The following is a 23,619-nucleotide window of genomic DNA, read 5'->3' as shown; positions in this document are numbered from 1 at the left end:
CTGCCACTCCATGTGACCATCTACGTATGTCAAATGTAAACATGCTTTAAATAGGTTATGTCATATTTTCAACGCAAGTCAACTGTACCTTTAAGCTTCTAGATCAATCATGTTATTTCAAGAATCTTAAGAACCACAAAATTGTCTGATTGTTTCCAAAACTAAATAAATATTGAATGATTTTTCTTGGAGTAATTTGGCGGATGCATACTAAATATCAATTTCAATAGATCTTTTAACAAGATGATTGATGACTCATAACGCAGTTGAAGGAAGTTACCCTTAATGTCACACCTTTCACATTAGAACAAACTGGTTGAAGTTCAACATTCAAAGATGTATTTGGATCATTATAATAAATTCAATGAATATAACACAGCACCAATACGATGCATCACAATTCCTTAACTCCCTCTTCCAAGTTGTCACCCTATCATATTGCTTGACCCAAATAACGTGTATTCGCCTTGATGACAGCAGCGACTGCAGGACAATGCGTCCATCGACGTTTTCATCACACATCAATCCAGCATGGGTACATAATCGGCTAGAACCATAAACATAAACCGTCACCTTAACCTCTCTAATCCCTCTGTTGATTGACCGGTGACATTCAGCGTGTGCTCGAAGGCTTCGGATTGAGTCACAGTTTGATTCCCGGGAGACTTTGCGTTTATGCACCGCTCCAAGCTGGATTAGGCTTAAGGGTATGGCGACCGTCAATTGCTTGATCGACATTCAATGGTTTCAATAACAAAAGTGTGGACGTACAATTTAATATTGAACCAAGAATTCCAAAAATATTTTTTTGTTGAAAAGAAAGAACAATATTCATGAATAGAAGTTCTATTCTAGGATTCGTTGAAACATTTTTTTCAGTAACCATTTTCAAAAACAAAAATTATTTTGAGAACAATTTGAATAGTTTCCACATTTTAGAGGAGACTCTCACTATACACTAAGATTTTTCAGTACTTATCCGAGCCGGACGAATCAGGACAATCAAATCTAAAAACCTGGCCAAATACGGACATTTGATTTCAAAATTAACGGTCAAAAATCCGGGCAATATTCGGGCAAATTTAGTCAAATCCCATTAATTACTCATCGAAAATAGACAAACAATTGAAAAAAAAAATATCAAAACTTATCGACAAATTTAAAATTGTATTTAAGACTTTCGAAAATCCTTTTTTGATAAGTTTTATAAAATTTGCTCATAAATTTCGTTCAAGATTAAAAACAAAATCAAAACACAATTTTTATTTTTTCTGTTAAATTAGAAGAATATAGTTAACCAATCCGGATTAAATCCTGTTTTTTTTTTCAATGAAATTAGAGCAATAGGTCCGGGCCGGAATGTTCCCTAAATTGGTATTAAACATCCGAGCAATCTGATAACTTTACGATAAGCACTATTCACGAAAAGAAACCCCAACGGTGGTCCAGAAAAATTTTTTTTTTTGAAAATTTGCATACAAAATGCCTAACATTTTTTAGAATCACTGACAAGTATTCCTTTAAACAAATCTATGCATTTTTATGTTCAAATATATTGAAACTTTTTCTAAATTTAAGTAATCATTAAAAAAAATTTGAAAAATAAGATTTTCATCTAAAATTCAAGTAGAAATGTACAAATTTCAAAATTAACAATAATAAAAATTACTTTTAGGAGCAATGTAGCATATTAACTAAAGCAGTAGAATAAAAGTCTATTCTCAACCTTATTTTCTATTGAAGAAAGCTTACAGTTTGGAGTTGAGCGAAGAAAGTTACAATGTAATCATTCGAAATCATACTGATTCTCGTTTGAAATTCATTTATGGGTCATTTCATGTCAAATGTGTAACGCCATAAGAATAAATCTTATCTGAAATAAGCCAAACTTGGCCGATAGACTCGCATTGGTCTACAATTAAAATTCTGATTTTTTTTAGAATAAACCGCCCCACCGTCGTTCCTGGACCCTCCCACCTTTTTCATGATTTTCAAAAAGTCATCATTTTCAAAATGTAATATCTCCGAAGTTAGAAGTTATATAAAATAAACAAAATACTCGTTGTAAAGATAATATTAAAATCTATTGATTGATTTCATTGACGTTTTGAAAAAATACTTTAAAAACGTCGATAGTTTGACGATCTAAAATTAAAATTTTATTTTTCTCAAGGAAAGTATATTTAGGTATTTGATTTGATCAGGCAGCCCAAGTAACAATTTCAGCCTTATTATGGTCAGCAAAATTTCGTTTGGACTATAGCATTAATCTTCATAAAAAGCTAAAGCGCATTCTATAACGGGGGCCGGACATTCGGCCGAAGGCCGATAGGCCGAAAGATGTTAGGCCGAAGGTCGCTAGGCCGAATGGGTTGAAAGGCCGACGGATGTTCGGCCGAATAGGACAATAGGCCGAATGCGACATTAGGCCGAAGGTTATTTGGCCGAATATTATTTGGCCGAATGGTCATCAGGCCGAATGGGCGATAGGCCGAATGGTCATTAGGCCGAATGGTCACTAGGCCGAATGGTCACTAGGCCGAATGGTCATTCGGCCGAAAGGTCATTAAGCCGAATGGTCATTCGGCCGAACGGTCATTTGGCCGAATGATCATTAGGCCGAATGGTCATTAGGCCGAATGGTCACTAGGCCGAATGGTCACAAGGCCGAATGGTCGTTAGGCCGAATGGATGCTAGGCCGAAAGATCGTTAGGCCGAATGGTCATTAAGCCGAATGATCGTCGGGCCGAATGGATGCTAGAAGGTCGTTAGGCCGAATAGCCACTAGGCTGAATTTATGCTAGGCCTATAAGACATATTATCGCTTTCTTGCATGTCGGGCCGCTCAGTAGTTTGGCCGATCAGTAGTTAGGCCGAATGGTCGTTAGGCCGAATAGTCATCAAGCCGAATGGCCATCAGGCCTAATGGATTGCCTTGTGATCATTCGACCTCATGACCATTCGGCCTTATGAACATTCGGCCTAACAGCCATTCGGCCATACGACCATTCGGCCTAACAGCCATTCGGCCTTACGACCTTTCGGCCTAGCATGCCGACATGTGTAAAAGATTTCTTATTAACCTAGCAACCATTCATGACGATCATTCAGCCTTATGGCCATTCGGCCTTACGACCATTCGGCCTTACGACCTTTCGGCCTGGCATCCATTCGGCCTTACGACCGTTCGGCCATACGACCATTCGGCCTTATGATCATTCGGCCTAATGACCATTCGGCCTAATGACCATTCGGCCTAGTAACCATTCGGCCTTACGACCATTCGGCCTTACGACCATTCGGCCTAATGACCATTCGGCCTAATAACCATTCGGCTTTATGACCTTTCGGCCTAGTGATTATACGGCCGAAGATCCTTTCGGCCTTGCGTCCTTTCGGCCTAACAGCATTCGGCTGGATAACCGTCGGCCGAATAACCCATTCGGCCTAGTGGCCTGTTCGGCCAGATAGCCCATTCGGCCTAACGTCCATCGGCTGATTGACCTTCGGCCGAATGGCTTTCGGCCTCATGACTTTCGGCCGAATGACCCAGCCTCTTCTATAACATCATCTGGACTCTAATAAAGCCAAAATCAAAATGGCCCTACCCTAGAAACGTCATCAAGACATATCATTGTTGGTCATCAATGTTGGTCACCAAAGCTTCTAAAAAGCTATTATTAAACATGTTAAAATTTTTTGTTTTTTTTCGCTTCTGTGTGTTCTCGGAGTTTTTTTTTTTAATTTTTCCAGCAACCACACAGAAAAAATTGTTGACTATTGCGTGTCACTGAAAACTGCATCCTTTAAAATAAATCCCCTGTAATTAACAAAACCTGTAATTTTAAATTGTTTTCCTTGAAAGTTAACGAAGATTCATTTATCATTACAGCAAATGTTCTGTAAAAAAGTTGTACACTAACAATTAAATGTCACGTAATCATGTTTTCGACTTGTAAAATTACGGTAAATGTCCTGCTCCTTTTTATTACAGGACATTTGCGTAATTTTACAGGAAATAATTTTTGCTGTGCATAATGGTTGATGAATGATGATTGCATTATTCAGATATGATCTGGTAAAATTAATAGCCACAAAACCAATGTTTTAACCATACAATGGGCATCTTTTCTACTGCCAGTCAAGATTTTAGGTAAAATGTGTATGAAATAGTATCTTAAAATAAATGCGTCAAATCTAATGGTCAATCATGATGGAATTGATGGAAAAAAGGCCTGAAAAAATACTTTCCAATGCTTGCATTGTAAATCCATCAACATGGCGTCATTTTGTGCCCTCAGATTTTGCAACCAACATGGCGTGAGTCAATTCATAATTTTATTATGGTTTAATGATGACCCCAAAAAAAGCTACGATTTGACGTTTCTCTCGCAAGCCAACCAATTACACGCTAAGGATGAGTTCCTCATTTCTGAGTTGTTAATCATTAGGACAGTAAATGAGGACAGACTTTTTGAATGAAAAGGGATTGATTGTGAATGACCCGTGGATTAAATCATGAGTTGAAGTCAAATTTCGTTGTCTGACGCCATCTTGAAATCCAAGATGGCGGCTTTCGCTGAACTTTAAAATGTTGTAAATGACTTGAAATCGCATGAAACCCCAACAAAATGGGTATCGGGTGAATAGGCTAAACGAGAAGAAGTCGAATTTCGCTATCAGACGCCATCTTGAAATCCAAGATGGCGGCATCCGCTCAACATAAATGCTATTATTTTGACAAATAGTCGCATTAAACCACCACTATACGGATATTGAATGCAACGGCTATACTAGAAGAGATCGATTTTTTTTCTTTCCGACGCCATCTTGAAATCCAAGATGGCAGGTTCCGCTGAACTTAAAAATGCTGTTAATCGCTGAAAACCGCATGAAACTACCACAATATGGGTATTGGGTGAAAGGACCAAACGAGTAGAAGTCGAAATTTACTATCAAACGCCATCTTGAAATCCAATATGGCGACTTCCCCTGAACTTAAAAATGATTTAAATCACTAAAAACCGCATGAAATCACCACATTATGGGTATTGAGTGAAACGACTCAACTAAAAGGAGTCGCATTTCGCTACCTGACGCCATCATCAATCCAAGATGGTGGCTTTTGCAATTCTTTTCAAAGCTGTAAATAACAGAAAATCTTATGATACATCCACAAAACTGGGTATTGGGTGAAAGGGCTACACAAATAAAAGTCGAAAATCGTTGTCCGACGCCATCATGAAAGCCAAGATGGCGGCTGCCGCTCAACTTTAAAATACTATAAATGACTGATAATCGCATAAAACCCCCACAATATGGGTATTAGTTCAAAGCGATCAACGAGTAGATGTCGAATTTGACTATTTGATGCCATCTTAAATGCGAAGATTGCTGTTTCCGCTGAACTTTAAAATGCTGTAGATGACTTTAAATCTCCACAATATTGATATTGGGTAAATGGGTGGAACCAAGAGAAGACAAATTTCGCTACCAAACTTCATCTTGAAATACAATATGGCGGCTTCCGCTTAGCTGTTAAATACTGTTAATCGCTAAAAATCGCATATAATGGCCACAATTTTTTTTTGGGTTCAAGGGCGAAACCAGTAAGAGTTATATTCCTCTTTTTTTACTTTGTCTTAAAATTCAAGATGGCGGCTTCCACTGAACTGTAAATGACTAAAAATCGCTCGAAAGCTTTACAATAATGGTATTGAGTGAACGGGCTAAACAAGAAGAACCAGACCCTGTTTGTTTTTGACAACACGCCCGAACAAACCCGAAGCAAAATAATAAGCCAAAGTCGAACGATTTTTTTCTCAACTTTTTTTTCACTTAATACTACATTAAAACTACTATTTTAAGACAATTTCGATCATTTTAAATCACTTTTAGTATTTTTTCATTATGTATCTAATGCATTTGGAAATTGTCTTGATTTGTTTATAGTTTTTAATTTTTTTGCCATTTATGTCATTCTATTATTTCTATCATGCTATTATGTCTAAATTGTATTGGTCTTATTCTAGCGAAAACTATAAGGTTATGTTGTTTCTGTTAACCGTTTGATTTAGGCACAAGTGTCAAATTTGATGTTTCCAAAATCGAATATTGCCAAAATCGAACGGGGTTTGTATTGTGGTGGTTTTTGTGGGATTTTCAGTCACTTACAGCTTTTTAAAGAAACGCGAAAAGAGATATTTGACTTTTCTTGTTAAGCCTTAGCACCCAATACAATATATTTGGGAGTTTCATGCTATTTTTATTCATTTACAGTATTTTCAAGTTCAGCTGAAGCGACCATCCTGGATTTCAAGATAGCGTCAGAATGCAAAAATAAACTTCTTATAGCTTATCCCAATTGACAAATACCCATATTTTGGAGGTTTCATACAATATTCGATGTATAGAGCATTTTTAAAGTTTATTGAAGGCTGCCATCTTGGATTTCAAGATGGCGTCAGATAGCAATATTCGACTTCTACTCGTTTAGCCCTTTCACCCAATACCAATTTGGGTTTCATGTCATTTTAAGTCATTTATTACATTTTAAAGTTAAGCGGAAGCCGTCAACTTGGATTTCAAGATGGCGTCAGATAGCGAAATTTAACTTCTACCGGTTGATCTCTTTCAACTTATACCCCTATAACATGGGTTTTTTGCGATTTTCAGTCATTTACAGTATTTTCAAGTTGAGTGGTAGCCGCCATCTTGGATTTAAGATGGTGACGAGCAGCGAAATTTTACTTCTATTCGTTTATAACTTTCACCTTATAACCATATTGTGAAGGTTTCACGATATTTTAGTAATTTATAGCTTTGAAAATAAAAGCGGAAGCCACCATCTTGAATAAATGATGGCGTCAAGGCCCTTTCACTCAACACTCATATTGTAAAGATATTCATACCACTTTCGGTGATTTCAAGTTTTCAAAGATTTTTATGTATTTTTTTAAATTTTAACTCAAAACCAATACGCATAACTTATCAAAAATGTGTAAAAATGGGAGTTCCAATTCAAATATGTGCTATCTAACTGTTTTGTGTGTCCTGTTTTGACATCTTGATCGAGAACAGTCACTAAGTTTTATGGCGGTTTAATAATCATGCACTGAGCGCTATTATAGAACATGCAAAAGAAAGCTTGGAGTAAACTTCTAAGTTTGTGTTTTATTATAGTTTAAAAAGAGCACTCATAACTCTTTCAAAATAACTAAAACAGTATGTTTAATAAAAGTTTTATTATTAGCGTTTTTAAAACCATCTGAAAACATATGGTCGAAAAAAATATAAGCATTCTGCATGACCATTATTAAACCGTCATAAAACGCTGCACAAAAAAATGCCATAATTAAACCATAATAAAACTTTCTAATGCTAGTTGGCTTAATCTGTGTTACTTGGGAGGAGACACTTTCGACACGTGTGACCTTTCTTAGAAATCATTTTGCCCTGCTTTCTTAAAGCGAACATGGTTAATCGCTACAATCCAAGCGAATGGAAAGGTTTTTTAAAAAATTAGCTTACATTCATTATATTATTTACTTTACCTCTTTAAAAAAATTCTATCCATTTTGAAGAAAAAATTTACTTCAAACATGCAATGAAAAATACTACGAAATATGGGATATTTTTATCCTTCAATGCAATTTTTAACGCTTTAATTGCAGTTTCATCAGGTTTAGATGAGAGTTATTTCTATATAAAGATTAACAATTTTCAACAACATACGAAAGCATTTATCAGCATTTCTTCCTCTTAATTATTTCAGTACACGCTTGATTGAAATATTCATTTCGAAACACTGCTACGATGGATGTCTAAAAACTCATCGTTTTCTTGTTAAAGTTTAACTTTTGCTGAAAAAAAATTGTATTTTTTTTATTTGAATACGTGTTTCGGTTCTTTTTTCATAGTCCTTAAATGTACTTTTAGAGCATGATTCTATAAACAAATATCATCTACACCATTGTTGCTTTATTTTTAGTTTTTCGGTTATTTCTATCCATTTTGAATTTCACCAAGAAATACCTCACTCAATAAATAAAAAATACAAATTTGTTGCGGATTTGATTTCAATAACAAAATAGGCAATATGAAGTACGATTGGTGGAGGCATACTATTCATTTTGATTCTTTTTTAATCAAAGTATGTTTAAGCTCGATGCAATGTAATTCTAGTTTTAGCTATTTATCATAACAACTTCAGTCATGATTATGCGTATTTATGTTAAGGAAAAAAACAAAACAAATCACTGAACTTTTTGTAAGGCCTTTAATAATATAAAGAGTGAAGCATGATTCGGAACTCATAATATTTTTTAAAACTCTGCATCTATTCAGGATAGAAGTGAAATGCTTCAAGTATTGTATCCCTTTTACAAAGCAATTCTTCTATTAATTTAAAGGATCTGGCTCAAATCTTGCTGTTATATAGTAAAGTAAAATGCGAGTTAAAATGGTGAAATTTTATATGATTCTTAGGGTAATATGGGGAAATTGATCATAAATTCAAAATTTAAAACTCAAATTTATTTCCCTATACATTGGAGCTCTTAATTGCATAATGTCTGTTAATCTGTTAAACTCACCCTCCAAATGTAAGATAAGGATGTGGAGAACAATCTTTTTTATGAGTCCAACTAAAAAAAATATGTTTAGAGGTTCCGCAAACGCTATCTTTGAAAAAAATCCTCTTTCAAATAATTTGGTTTAAAATAAGTTCTGGGTCAAAAAATTTTCACAACATTTTTATATTTTATATTCATCAATTTTGATTGAGTTAAACACCAAACGTAAAAAAATGAACCAAACTTGTATCAAAATCTAAAATCAGCAAGTTTCTTTCCAGAAAAAAAAATTTTGGCCAAAATTTTTTGATTAAACAGACCAAAATGTGTACTTAGCGTAAATTTTGTTTTACTCCAGTGCCATCAAAAGATGCGGATTTTTGAGCACTTGAACTTTGCTGAACAAAAAATGTTGTTTGTATTATCGTGAGAAGAGCTATTTACGGTTCAATCCTTATTAAAAAACACAACTTAGGATATTTTTTAGTCTAAGTAAATATCTGCTTGAGAATCGAAACACTTGCAAAAAAATTGAGATGATTTAAAGAAATCATCGACAGATCATAGCCAAAACTTGAGCCAAATCTTATAAGTAGGAGTTGTACTGAATCTCCCCTTGACAATGAAATCTTAAAAGAATACGCTTGAAAATATATTTATTCATCAAAACACAACAGCAGGTTCTAAATAGTATTTTAAGCTTCCAAAAAACGGTTCTTTATTGTTTAGATAAAACTTGCTAAAAACAGTCGTCTTTGGACAATTAAATATAATGTAACTCATTTCAATTTTGTTAAATTTTAGAAATAAGGTCAAAAAATTGTGCAAAATTCAAGCTTGTTATACGAGATCCGGGCAAACGGATTTTTTTTCTAAATTTTGTGTCAAATATACGGCAAGTCCAAGTAAAATCAGGCAATCTGCCTAGCTTATCTAAGAATCACCATATTATTCTGGTTCAGTAAGGCATTCTTTTAGCATGTTCTAATATTTTTTCAGTTGAAAAAATATGTTTTAAGCTGCTTCCAAATGATGGTGGCTCCCGATGTTTCTCCGGAATCCTAGCAGATTCAATTGAACGTGAAGCTTAAGAAAATAGTTGATTCGATTCGATTAGGAAATTTTTCCCATACGTCCATTGGCGCCCTAACCACATTATCAACCAACGTCATTTACAACTGTTTAAAATGATAATTATGTAGAAAAAAATATCATGAAATGATAAATTTATTTCGTTCCAGTCACAGTAGAAATTTTTTCGACACAAAATGAAAGAATTTTCACACACCCCATTTTTAATAAATAAAAAGATAATTGATTGAACACTTTATATATTTGATTTATTTTAGTTGATTCCAATCCATATTTGATATATTCCAGGAGAAATATTCAACTTACACCTGAATTTTGGGAACATAAACGAAAATTTTTTGCTCTAACAATTTAATCCCTAAATTCATACCTAAACTAACCCAAGTAACAATTTGAGTTTTATTCCAACCTTAACATTTCGCTTAAGACTATTTCCTAAAGCTACTTTATAAGCCAAAGCGCATTCTACGCTATTAGCACAACTACTTTAAAGCTAACTTATGGCCAAAAGGGACCATTTTGTTAACGTTTTTAAAGCTAATTCAATACGCTATAATAAAAAATCCAACAGAATAGTTTTATTCGACCTTATAGACATAGCCTTAAGAAACCTTTCAGAGCTCTTTTAAGACTATCCACAGCTCCTTTAAAACTACGTCAAGGATTCTGATAGGAATTTTACTGTGGGAGCTGTGGAATTTGATAGATACTCTACTGTGGGAGCTTTCTGTTCCGTTTTTCTCGTGTTATCACTTCCTCTACCAAACATTTGGTGATTGGTGATGATTGCATTTCAATTATTTTAAAAATATTTTCATTTTCATTTTTAATATGTCTAAGCATAAAACTTCCTGCAACCTCAGATTTCTGGTGAAATATAAACGAAATATCATCAAAACATATGCGCGCCTCAAAGAAAATCAAGGTTGACACAATTTTAAGAATTTTTTTTAATTAAAAAATAATAATTAAAGTAACATTTTAATTAGCTCAAATTATGCAATTTTTGTTTTGCATTGAAATTCATTACCTATACAACAAATAGTACCGCAAACATTGTCAAATTTCTTGAAAATGTCTAGTTTTTAGTATTATAATATTATTTCCAGCAAGATGGCGTTTTTGAATTCGATTCAATTTCACAATCAACATGGCGTTCAGCAAGTTAATGTTGAACATCTTAAGGCAGTGTAAATAGTTTTGAAATTGTTTTTTGCCAGTTTGAAAAATGTTGTAATAAAACAATCCCCACAAACAGTTTGAAAATGGTTTTAAGAGACCTTGAATCACAACTTCGTTTGACGTTTCTCTGAATGGAATAAACGCTCATGATGGATTCATCCATTTTTGAGTAAGATAAGTTTGTCGCAATAAATGAGATCATTACGATTTGTTGCTTGGCAAAAGGCATTCATGAAACTTTTCGTTTTGTTTCCTTTTGACTATGACTAGAAGGTGGTCAATTAACTTTAAATAGCAAGTAGGTATTGATATCAAATAATCTCAGACTGTTTAGAAATAGATCATTTTCTGTAATCAAAGGCCTGGCCTTAAAGTCTAATAATAACCCGTATAATTGAGGATTATAACCAAACGAATTTTTAAATCGACAAATGACGATTTGATGAAGCGCAATAACACGCTTAGCAAACGATTATAGAAATAGTGAAATACATTGCCTGAATCGTGAATTCTGGAATAATGGTATTTTGAATATGTAGTTAGGTTATGTTACTGTTAAAAACTGTTAAAACAGTTGTTTGGGAGAACTTTTCTGCAAACAGTATGCTAACGATTTAGGTAACGATATTATTAATAGTATGCAACATATAAAACTATAATGGTTATTGTTGCAATTGGAAGCGATAAAACGATTTAATAAAACGTGCATCGGATATGTTGCTTACAATAATCAAAACTACGTTACGCTTCAAATAAATCGTAATTTTCAATGATCGACCATTGCTAGTAGTCTTCATCCTGACTATTTATATCATCTGAAACTTGTTGAGGCTGATGAAAGTATAGAATGAGCATTTTCACTTGTAATGAAGCTCAATTTCTCCGTCTTCGCTGAGGAGAAGCCGGTGGCTGCAGTCTTCTAGAACTTTTCAAGAGTGGTTGATCCGGAAAGAATTTTGTTATCTCTTGATTGGATGACGTAATTATAGATTAACTTCGCATTGAGAGACAGATATGGATAAATTAACCCTCATCCGCATTAGGGTGTCATTTTGACACCATTGCAAGTTTGAAGGCTTGTAACTTTTTTCAGAAGCTTCAAAATACAAAAATTTCTTCGGGGACCCTAAATGAATTCAAAAGTTCTTCAATATTGCATCTTTACTTTTTTTATGGACGAACCCTGGAAGCCTGGACAAAAAAACTCCCTTTTCCGACTTTTGGTGTCATTTTGACACCACAAAAGTAAAATCAATTTAAGTCGTTTGAATTATTATGAACTTCATATAAAACTTATATCGATAGAAACCTTGTAATGTCAGTGAAATATGTTTAGAACATTATATACAGCTAAAGTTACAAGTTTTCTCGTTATTCAGCATGAAAGAAAAAAAAATCTGAAAAAACATGCCTCACGAAAACTGCTGTAGTTCATATGCTACACGTCCAAAAAAATATTGGCCTTATGCATATGAAAGCTGAAGTTAATGCCTACATCATGAAGACCAGAAATATTTTTTTTAATTTTTTTTAATGAAATGGTCACAAAAAGTTCAAAAAAGTGGTCTAAAAAACCTACTTTTCATTCGATTGCTTGTAAATACTGTTTGAGCGATGGTAGAGTTTTGAAAAAAATATGACTACAAAATGTATTAAAATTCCAACATTTTGCTGTTTTTAGATTTTTGATGCAACAAAAATTGAATTTACTGGAATTTTTCAAAGTTCACTACTTTGCGCGATTTTTTTACAAATTGAAATTTCATCTGTTTTTGTGGTCCACCGTCAGGTTGTACCCGGATTATCAGTGCTTTTACTTTGTTTGGACCAACCAAGAGTATATTCATTGGAAAGCACATTTAATCTACATTCTAGTGAGGTGCTACAATTCACGCTGTGAGATTTCACAAAAATATGGAAATTATAAACATAAAATCATTCCTGAATTTCTAGAACTACAAGCACCTCGTCCAGCAAAACGTGTTTGTTTGCTCTCCGAGTAGGTACGGTGGGTGGTGATTCGGGCAGAGAGCGAAGCCGACGGACGAAATAATGATGCGTGTCGTGCATTTCTTGGTTGTAAATATTCTATTGCTAGTAGTTTGCATTTGGGAGTCACGACACGCATCATTATTTCGACTGTCGGCTTCGCTCTCTGCCCGAATCACCACCCACCGTACCTACTCGGAGAGCAAACAAACACGTTTTGCTGGACGAGGTGCTTGTAGTTCTAGAAATTCAGGAATGATTTTACGTTTATAATTTTCATATTTTTGTGAAATCTTACAGCGTGAATTGTAGCACCTCACTAGAATGTAGATTAAATGTGCTTTCCAATGAATATACTCTTGGTTGGTCCAAACAAAGTAAAAGCACTAAAAATCCAGGTACAACCTGACGGTGGACCACAAAAACAGATTAAATTTAAATTTGTGAAAAAATCGCGCAAAGTAGTCAACTTTGAAAAATTCCAGTAAATTAAATTTTTGTTGCATGAAAAATCTAAAGACAGCAAAATGTTGGAATTTTAATACATTTTGTAGTCATATTTTTTTCAAAACTCTACCATCGCTCAAACAGTATTTACTAGCAATCAAATGAAAAGTAGGTTTTTTAGACCAGTTTTTTGAACTTTTTGTAACCATTTCATTAAAAAAAATTAAAAAAAATATTTCTTGTCTTCATGATGTAGGCATTAACTTCAGCTTTCATATGCATAAGGCCAATATTTTTTTGGACGTGTAGCATATGAACTACAGCAGTTTTCGTGAGGCATGTTTTTTCGGATTTTTTTTCTTTCTTTCTGAATAACGAGAAAACTTGTAACTTTAGCTATATATAATGTTCTAAACATATTTCACTGACATTACAAGGTTTCTTTTGATGTAAGTTTTGTTTAAATCGGTCCAACACGCCAAAAGTTATAACTATTTGAGCTTGTGGTGTCAAATTGACACCACTAGTGCTGATTAGGGTAATGAAATCTAATGCGGACGAGGGTTAAACAAGTACTTTATTCGGCATACTTGTAAATTAATTGTCTTATACACTTATTCTTATCGATTCTAAAAAAACGTTCATTCACAGTGTGCTTTTATTCGAACACTTAGAATTGAGCGAATCTCGATTTGCGGTTATTTTGAAATTTGAATGCGGGTACAACAAATTTGTTTTTAATTTTCAGATGAATTTAGCTGGGTTAATTTATATAATTTTGATAGCACGTTTTTCTCAATTTTGATTGATAATCCTTTCAAAACAGGTTATGCTATCTCAAAAAGAGGTAAACAAGTTTAAGCGTGTATACGTTCTTCTCGATTGTCAAATCATCTGTCACTTAGTTTTATCATGCCTACATCCAATGTTCCAATAAAACAGTTCTTCAACTTGGCTTCAACGCTAGTTTTAAAAGCGCATTGAGTGCATTATTAAAACTGGTACCAAAGCTCTAATAAAAACAGAAAAGTATGTGCTTTATTAAATCTTTAGCAATACTTTTGCAACATTATTATTACAACATTACAACATTATTACAACACTCTTAAGATAGTGTTTTATTCAAGCTTTAGCAAAACTTTCAGGGCTCTTTTAAAACACACGATAAATGAAGCATTTACTATGTTACAAAAAAACCGTTTAAAAATTGGATACCATCGAAAATTCTTCATAAAACAATATTAAAACTCAAAAAGCCAATTGGCTAGATCTGTGTTACTTGGGAATGTTTATATGTCATGGCTATGAGTTAGGTACATAAAAGATTGACATGTTTATTTCAGAATGTCGTTAATTTCACAATTTTCCGTAAATCTTGATTTACTTCATTTCATGTTAATTCTCTTGCTGTGTTTTTTTGTATTATTGTAATACTGTACACAGCAAAAATTAATTGCTGTAAAATTACGGTAAATGTCCTGTAACAAAAAGGAGCAGGACTTTTACCGCAATTTTACAGGTCGAAAAAAAATCACGTGACGTTTATTTTTACGTGATCAGATTTTTTTACAGGCTGCTCTAAAATTACAGACTGAAAATTTGGAAAGAACGTTCCTATTGGAATTTGTTTTGTTTACATTTTAGAAACCTGATTAAATTTTTTCATTTCTAAATAAAAACAATTTATTTGCAATAAGCACTATTTAAAATTATTTTATCTCCTCATGTGTATACTTTCTCCTACACACTACGCCTGGGAACGGAAACGCTTGGATGGAATTTCATTTTAAACGAACCCATCTCCATACAGGTTGCCACGTCAAATATCGCTTTAATTTAGCCAAATCAGCGAGTTTGTATCGTGTATCCGGTTTAATTTGAGCTAAAAAAAAAATTAAAAGTTAAAAATCTGTTCTGGATCTCAAGTGAAAAAAAAGTTACCTCTTCTTCCTCCTCCTTGGTTCTGCAAATTGATCGCACCGCTGTTTTCGGAGTAATTGTCACTTTCGCTTAGCTGACTTGTGTAATCTCCTGAATAGTGAAAATGTTGACAGTCGAACAGTTACTAACAGCTTTTGTGATTTTGATTGACAACCTTAATTATCACTGTCCTGGAATTTCAAACCAGCCTGTAAAAAGTCTGCTCACTGAAAATGGTTGCCTTTGAACTGTAAAACTACCGCGAATGTCATGCTCCATTTCGTTACAGAACATTTGCTGTAAATTTGAATGATTTTTCATATTATTTTAAACAAATCAACTTAAATTTGCATGCTTTTTCGATTACAGTCAGTTTTATTTTATAGGTAACAATTTTCAATTACACGTAATAGTCATTATTTTTTTCTGTGTACTCCTTTGACATTGTTGAACATTGTTTTGAGGAAAGTAAAAAAATTCAGCGTATAACAAATAACTTAATTTTATACACTGCAAGTTAGTTTGGTTTCGATTAAAGTCCTTTCCACAGTCTTTGAAAAACTTTGTGTTGAATTATCCGATACAACTGTGTTCGAAGTTTATTCTTGGGCTCAAACTCATGAGAACATCGGTCAGTAGGCAAATGAGGTACCAACTGAGCTATATCACAAGCCATACAGCAAGTATCAGCCATTCAATCAGTGGTACTGACATCATAACCGAAACTGAGAGTACATACAAGTTTGTCACCAAAATGACAGCAGCCAAGATTAGCATGATATGCAAAATAAAAACCTCATTACTGTCAACTTCCATTGCCATAAGCTCCCTCAAATGCAATCGATAATAATCGTCAAAATGTGCTGAAATTCAGAGAGAAAAAATAAAACCAACTCGAATCCAACTTTGCATACAGCTTTAGATTTGGCTGAGATTTGCGATTTCAGCGACTATCATCGAACTTGCAATCCTTAACAAGCCCAACAAGAGTCAAGGCAACAGAGTTCGCGATTTGTTTTCCGGCATCGGACATAATTGGGAAAGAGGAGGAAAATCCATCATTCATTCGACCTAAACGGTTGAGAGTTTTTGCATCATTTGTTTATTCATTTGTCAAAAGGTGGTACGGCTTCATATTTGCTCGCGTGCAGATTGTTTTTCACTGAAAAACGGCAAGTTACCTGTTACTTGTTATGTGTCTTTCGACGATCGTCCCAGCATTCACAGTCAGGTTATTTTTTGCCTGTTGGTAGATTTTTCATTTTGTGCCTCTGTCCTCGTGTCAACGCAAATCAGCATAAGAAAACTCGCGAAATCAATAAAGTTAGTCCGGCAGCATCATCCCGGACTAAGCTCAAGATGAAGCGAAAAACAAACAAGCGAAACATAAACGCAACACGCTATTAACGGTGCAACGCAAATTTCTCTTTTTCTCTTTTTTTCCAGTTGTGTCCATGCAAATTGATCGATTTCGATTTCGATCTAGATTTCCTTTGAATTGTATGCAAATTCGAGCAACTCGCGAGATCGAGTGCGGAATTTCTTAGCAGAATGTCAACCAAATAAGAGTTTGCATACCGTAATGCCATCGTCCGCGGAGAACACAACCTGCCAACTAATAAGAAACAAAAAAGATCAACAAACAGCGAGATATTGACACACATACACAGAAGCACGCGAACGCGCACACGTACGCCCAGCAGCTACACACGAACACACGCAGCCGCAAGAAGATCAACATTTTCCACCGGAGTCAATTTCCAGCAATCGAAATCACTGTTTTGAGAAGGAAGTTTTAGGCTTCGGGTCCAGAGAGCGGATGGTCGGCCAACGGCCAATTCCAAAATCCTTAGCGGAAAATGTTAAAAATCCTTTCTGGGCGGATTTTTTCTCTGTGTGTGTCATTTATGTCATCTCGCTGTTTCTAAAAAGGCAGTTTACCGTCCTGGATAACGCCGCATGATATGATAGGATTTAAGTTTTATTTTAAGCTTCATGCATGTTATTTTCAAGGTATTTATTATTTAATTTTTTTAATCGCCTGCTTTTGTTTTTTTTTTTCGCTTTCCATTTAGTTTTATTTATTTCATCACCACCTACTATTTACAACAATTATGCAAGAATAAAAATTAACCATTACTATTTTGTTCTTCAACCAAAGCTGAGCCACAAAATTGAAAGTCACAAGAGCGAACAAATGTCAACATTGAATGAAATCTAAATATTTTCAAAAGCCATTGAACTTTAACATGTTTCAATGAGTTGAACCAAAACAATAAAAATATTTGTCTTGTAGCAAAGGGTCTTTAAATATGATAGATCTAAGAATCGTTTTTTTTTTCTATGACTAGAATAACAAGAGTTTCATTAACAAAAACTCTGTTTAAGCTCGAAAAGGTGGAAGCAAACATTTTATTTAACATGCAGGTCTTTGTTTTAGTTTGAATGGTTTAAAAATAAACAAAGTAACTATCCTATCAAATTTAAGGAAAGAATGGGCCACTTGATCTTATTTACTTATTTTCATATCCTCGTTGAAAAATTTAGAAACTCGCCGTTATTTACAGATTCTGAAAGCAAGCAACTTTAAATTCTAAACTCAAATAATTAGATCAATACATGCATCCCATGCATAAATAAGAAACATTTTCGCAGTAAGAAAAAAAAATAGATTAATTTCTAACTATAGAAAGCTTGATCCTCCATTCAGGGACGCTTCAATTTTGTCAAAAATCAAGTTAGTCGAAAGATAAAATGTAGATTGGTTATTTCGCCATACTTCTTTTAATTTCTCAGTTTTTATGTCTTTGATATAGAGAATTCATAATGTTTTTCTACAACCGTTAAGTATGACATAAAAATCAAAGTTTTATGTCTTTTAATCAGGCAACCATTTAATAAACAATAGTTTTTAAAAAAATGTCTTTATGAATTCAAGGAATCATTTGAATCTAAAGGTAATATTTAAAAAAAAAAACTTTTTCTTAAAAAAAATCAAGATTTATTTTTTGCTCTGAAATTAAGCATAATGAATGATTTAATGATTGACATATTGGACTAAAAAATTTCGATAAATATTGTTCATGTTGGAGAATTTGAAAATGATGAAAAAGATCATTAAGTCACATTTTGTTAAATTTTCTATGAACAGCTGAACAACTCAGAACATATATTTTCTTAAATTTTCATATAGCGAAGCAACCGAATGGGAGTTTTAAATGGTGTCTGTGGCCTCAGACAAGGTTTACTCGTTTGAAAAATGGCATACATTTGTTCAATCACACAAGTCGCACGATTTAAAATGCCAAAACTTAATTCTAAGTGTGATTTGAATAATTAAATGTAAGAAAATACAGTTTAACAGTTCAACCTGATGTATGCCAAGATCTTGTAAAATCATGACATCTGGAGACTCTATATTACTAGTCTACATATTCTTTTTTACAAATGATAGAGAATTTGACGTTATTTTTTTCATCTGAACATTTAAAGACTCTGTAATCCAATAAACTCTTGCTTAAAGAATATTTCTGAAAAATGGCTGAACAATCTGGCAGGGTTGCTAGCTTCTTTTCGTGAAAAAAGAATGGTCTGTTTGGGACGCTACAACTATTTCGACTTCGACAAAGTTGAAGCACAGAGAACAGACGTACAAGCTCGAACAAAAAATCTTCAAAAAAGTGTGTAAAATTTCAGATGCTGACATCCAAAAAATACGTTGAAAATTGACTTGAAACAGTGCCATCTATTACGCCGTTGAAAAGATACAAATCAAATTTTCAAGTGCCCATTTTTCGAAAAGGCGTAATCGTATATGAACTAAGACGGGTTCAATTTATTGCTAGATAAATGCAATAAGAGTTACTTTTTAGACTCGACAGAATTTCACTTACTTTATTTTGAACGATTTATACTTATTGACTTCACTCACCGAAACAACTTTTTTTTTTAATTCACTTAACGTTCCAGGCTATTTTTCTTCTCCCATCATCAGATGTCCCCCAGAGTAATCCGTACGTAAATTAAAAAAAAATGTTACACTAACCGAAAATGTCAAAAAGTAAAAACCGAATAAATAGTACCGGTGTTAAACTTTAATTCATTCCTTTATTTTTCACTTCTGAGGCACGCAAAATAAGTAACAGTTTTAAAATAAATGTTTGCATTTCTTGAACGGTTCGTCAGAGGACGAATCGGCTATATCCAGTCAATAAGGAACATTCTTTACGATCAGTCTTACCCATCAGAACTGAATCAAGATATCTCAAAGCGGGTATTTTCAAGTATAACTTTTGCATCCCATTGCGCAAAATTTTGCTTGAAGCTTGAAGGAAATAGCGATTTACTTTCAAGATATTTTTCAATTATGCAACCAGTTGAAAGTGTTACGAAACTTTAACAGCAATTTTCATGAAACATGCTGTTTAGTTCATACGACCTGTTCAAATCTGATCAAAATTTTGTTTTATTTTGTTTCAGTCTGGTATTGACAGTTCTCTTTGGTGTGTGGAGACATCTGGTGGCCCAGCCTAAAAACAAAAATTGAATCAAAACGATTGTAGGAAATTTTACACAAGTTTCGTTGGCTAGCTTGTACGTCTGTTCTCTGTGGTTGAAGTCAGAGAATTTTCCAATATGGTCCATTTAGTGGAATTTCATTTGCATCGCTTGAGAACAAAATATTTAAGAAAAACTTAAAAGGGGTATTCTCGGAATTACTTCTCGCGTTTTTCTCTATAAAATTTCAAATCAAAGCACATTTACTCAAACCTCATTTTTGATAAAAAAAAAATTGCCAAAAATTCTGTCGTTCGTTTCGAGCAAAAAAACTTTTAATACTACAAACGTGTTAAAATTCGAAAAAAGTTGCCCTTCGACACTCCCTTGTATACATATGGAGCAAAAATGGAATAAGAGTATAAAAGCTATTTTCGAGAAAACGATTTTTTGAGTTATAGTGTTTGACTACGATCCATGCATTTTTCGAAAATTTGTGTTTTACCTTCAAACGTAAAATTATGTAAATAAAACTCGAAAAATTTGGAAAAAAAATCCTCAAATATCTATAGTAAAAAATGTTAAAATCATTTGGCGTTATTAACTTAAATTGATTATTTTTGTATTATACCTCTTTAGGTCTGAGGGCCTTATATGTATTTTGACATAAGAAGTTGTTTATTGAATTGGCCAACAAGTAGTGAAAATCGAAACTCTAAGGTTCAGAATTTTTTTTCAATTATAGGTTAGTTGTTTTACCATTTTTATGGCATTCGCGACTTAACATCAACGTTCTAGTTTATGTCGAGTACTAAATCTCGCCTGACGAAAAAACTGGTTTGCCAACTGAGCTATACCACAAGCCGTCAGGATCAAAGGGATATAAGTACCAAACTTGTAAATTTCGAGTTAATTTGATGAAGATTGGTACATTTTAAATTTCTATTTATTTGAAAAGTCGCATTATTGAAAGGCTTTTCGCACTTTAAAAATGTGTTGAAGAAAAACTCCCACACTAAACAAACATAAACTATGAAGAGGAAGTTAAGTAAATACACCAATAGCAACCGTTTCCACCAGGGCCGGATTAAGCCATCGGGGGGCCCGGGGCAATTTTTCTCGGGAGGCCCCTATGATTAATTTTTTTTTAAAATGCTATCCCAGAGAATACGTAACATTTCAACCGTATAAAAGAACTGGAGATGAGTTCAGTACAGTACACTGTCTTCGAATAGCCTTGTTGTCTGCGTAAAAGATAGTTTTTGGTAGCTTCAAATAAATTTTTTTAATTAATCACGTGCAATCATTGCGGAATAGTTTAGACATTTCTCAAAAACGAAAGCTTTGATTTGAGCTGCAAAATGCAAAATTTAATTTCAATTTTTTTAAATATCCTTATCACCAACTTAAATTCTCTGATTTGAAAAAAATGACCAGATAGATATTTTGAATGATTTTCATTTCATCATTGATTGTCTGGTTTGTGGGAAGTATCATGAAGATTCGAAACACAGAATACAAAATTAACAAAATGATTAATGTCACATTCCATAGAGATACAGATATAAGAGTTTAAGAATTTCAGGTTATATTCAGAACCACAATTCAGTGTCTCAAATCTCTAAATCATAAATTCAAATCAAGTTTTGAGGAACAAAATCTGCATTAAATAAAAAAAGAGATTCAGAGTTACAATCAGAGCCAAAGCAGGAATTGCACCAAATATGAATTTCAATTTTATATCTTTGAAATCCAAAAAACCTTTTCATCCCAGTTTATAAGTATAATTCTCATCAGATAAAAAAATTGTAATCAAATTGTTATTCTGTCTGTTATTGTGACAAAAGTTTCATTCGAAGCCCTCAAAGCCAAAGGGGTAGAAGTGCAAAAATATTCGATTGAAAAAAAAAAATCAGAATAGAGATTACACACAGAATGGATTTAGTACCTTAAACAAAGATCCCAAGTTCTAAAAATTCAGAAAAACTATGAAACTGAACTTCAGTAAGTGAAGAAACAGCATAAGGCTTGAAAATCTCAATGAATTGAATTTGGAAAAATGTAAGATTAAAAACATAGAAATATTCATGTTAAGAGAGTCACTCAATAATATTAGCAACTCAACTATGAGATCGTTTTTATTATAATTATAGAATGATCATTTGGAAAATGATATGCTGAATTCAGGATATTTACAACTGTCAAATCTGTTGAAAATGTTTCCATACGAATTTCAAGTCTCAGACAGAAATTGGGATTGTACTGTTGATTGGTCCAATTTAAGCAACTACAGTTCTTTTTTAAGATTTTATTTTTAAAAATAGGTAGGGAAAAGGGTTTAGAATTTAAAAACCAATGTAAATTTCAATAGCAATGATTGAAAAGAGAGAGCCAGTTTCGACGAAATTTGCTGCTATTTTAGTGCAGTAATCGTTTCTTGGAAAGTTAACGTAATATGTAATAAACAATTTTATTGTGCAAGACGTTTATATGTAATGAAAATGTGGAGATATTTTTCTTTATTTTATTTTTTCTGTACAGAATATCCTGACTGACATGTTCGGATGGAAAAAAAATGAAAGTTTGAGATGTTTGCCTCATATTCTTCCTAATTTATGTTGATTAATTTAGGAATTCAGTTAACATTATTTTCGGTCAGATTTTGGGTTGAAATTTTGAATTTCAATACCAATTTTTTAATATTTTCAGCCCCCAAAATTCGCGAGAACTCCTTTTCTACTTACTCTAGGGGACCTCTTATGTAAGAAAAAACTATTCAAGATATTATTTCACTGGGGCACTCATTTTAATGGTTGTGCTAAACGTAAAAACTTATGCTACACAAATAACACACGACGTATTACAGGACACGACACTTAACGTTTTTACTAACGGAAAAAGGAATTAAATTTACCTTTTTTGTCGACCGGTTTCGGGCTTGATGTTGCCCATCTACAGGACGATGTCCGACTGACTAGATGAAGGAAAAACACTAATACATGTTCATACTATCCAATAGTATTCGTCGAAGGGTGGTCGGGTTGTTGAAAACTTGGTTTGAGCAGGTTGAAAAGCGGTGATATGATTGGAGCGTCATCCTCGTTCATAAGTGGCCTTTCCGATGTAGTGATATACATGGATTCCCATGCGTTTAAATGTGACGCTTTGCGTACACATTTTTTGAACTTAACCTTTCCCCAATCTATGTGATGATTAAGTTCTGACGCGTGGGCTGCTACACTTGATTCGTTGCTCCTGCTGTTATCTACTGCGTTTTTGTGCTCTTTTATTCTGGTTCTGAATTTCCGTCTGGTTTGCCCAATATAGACGGCCGGGCAGTTTTGACATGGAATCTCATAAATTCCAGATCTCTCTTCCGGTGGCACTTTGTCTTTTAGAGCAACCAGTCGATCTTTTTAAGTGTTTGAACTTTTGTAAGCCACTTTCAGATCATGTTTAGAGAGAATCTTACAGATACTATTTGTCAGTGGTGGGTGGTACGGCAGGCTGACTCTTTGGGATTCATCTCTTTCTGGTTTGAATGTGGTTGCGTTGCTACGGAGCTTTTTTCTTTCGTGTTTTCGGAGAATTTTGCTGACGAATTCTTGATCGTATCCGTTTAATTCACCAGCCTGCAAGATTTTTTGCTTTTCTAGTTCGAATTCATGGCTCTCCATCGGTATGTTGTACAGACGGTGGGCCATCGAATGAAAGGCAGCTTGCTTTTGCGCTCCAAAATGGTTTGAATCAACCGTAATATAGCGATCTGTTGACGTGGGTTTACGATAAATTCCGAATATCACCGTGTTATCTTCTTTTCTGGAAATTAACCTTTTAGTTGGTTTATTTCAAGTTTTCATTCCGAATATCTAGTCTTGAATTCTTTGCATAGATTTGAAGAAATTGAAGTAGTATGAT

At 33.8% G+C, this 23,619-nt stretch overlaps 1 protein-coding gene across 1 annotated transcript in view; it reads left to right on the top strand.

Annotated features, from left to right (window-relative positions):
• Window positions 1-16,665: 16,665 nt before the first annotated feature.
• LOC129748268 (serum response factor homolog A-like) overlaps window positions 16,666-23,619 on the top strand; it is an 82,664-nt gene continuing 75,710 nt past the window's right edge. Inside the window, exon 1 of the mRNA XM_055742807.1 lies at window positions 16,666-17,217. Within this exon, the coding sequence (XP_055598782.1) occupies window positions 17,200-17,217 (18 nt within the window). The 5' untranslated portion in view covers window positions 16,666-17,199. The remainder of the gene's footprint in view (window positions 17,218-23,619) is intronic.

The sequence above is a fragment of the Uranotaenia lowii genome, chromosome 2 (assembly GCF_029784155.1).
Source record: "Uranotaenia lowii strain MFRU-FL chromosome 2, ASM2978415v1, whole genome shotgun sequence".
Classification (NCBI taxonomy): domain Eukaryota; kingdom Metazoa; phylum Arthropoda; class Insecta; order Diptera; family Culicidae; genus Uranotaenia; species Uranotaenia lowii.
The sequence above is the reverse complement of the archived record's forward strand: the minus strand, read 5'-3'. Positions and strand labels throughout refer to the sequence as shown.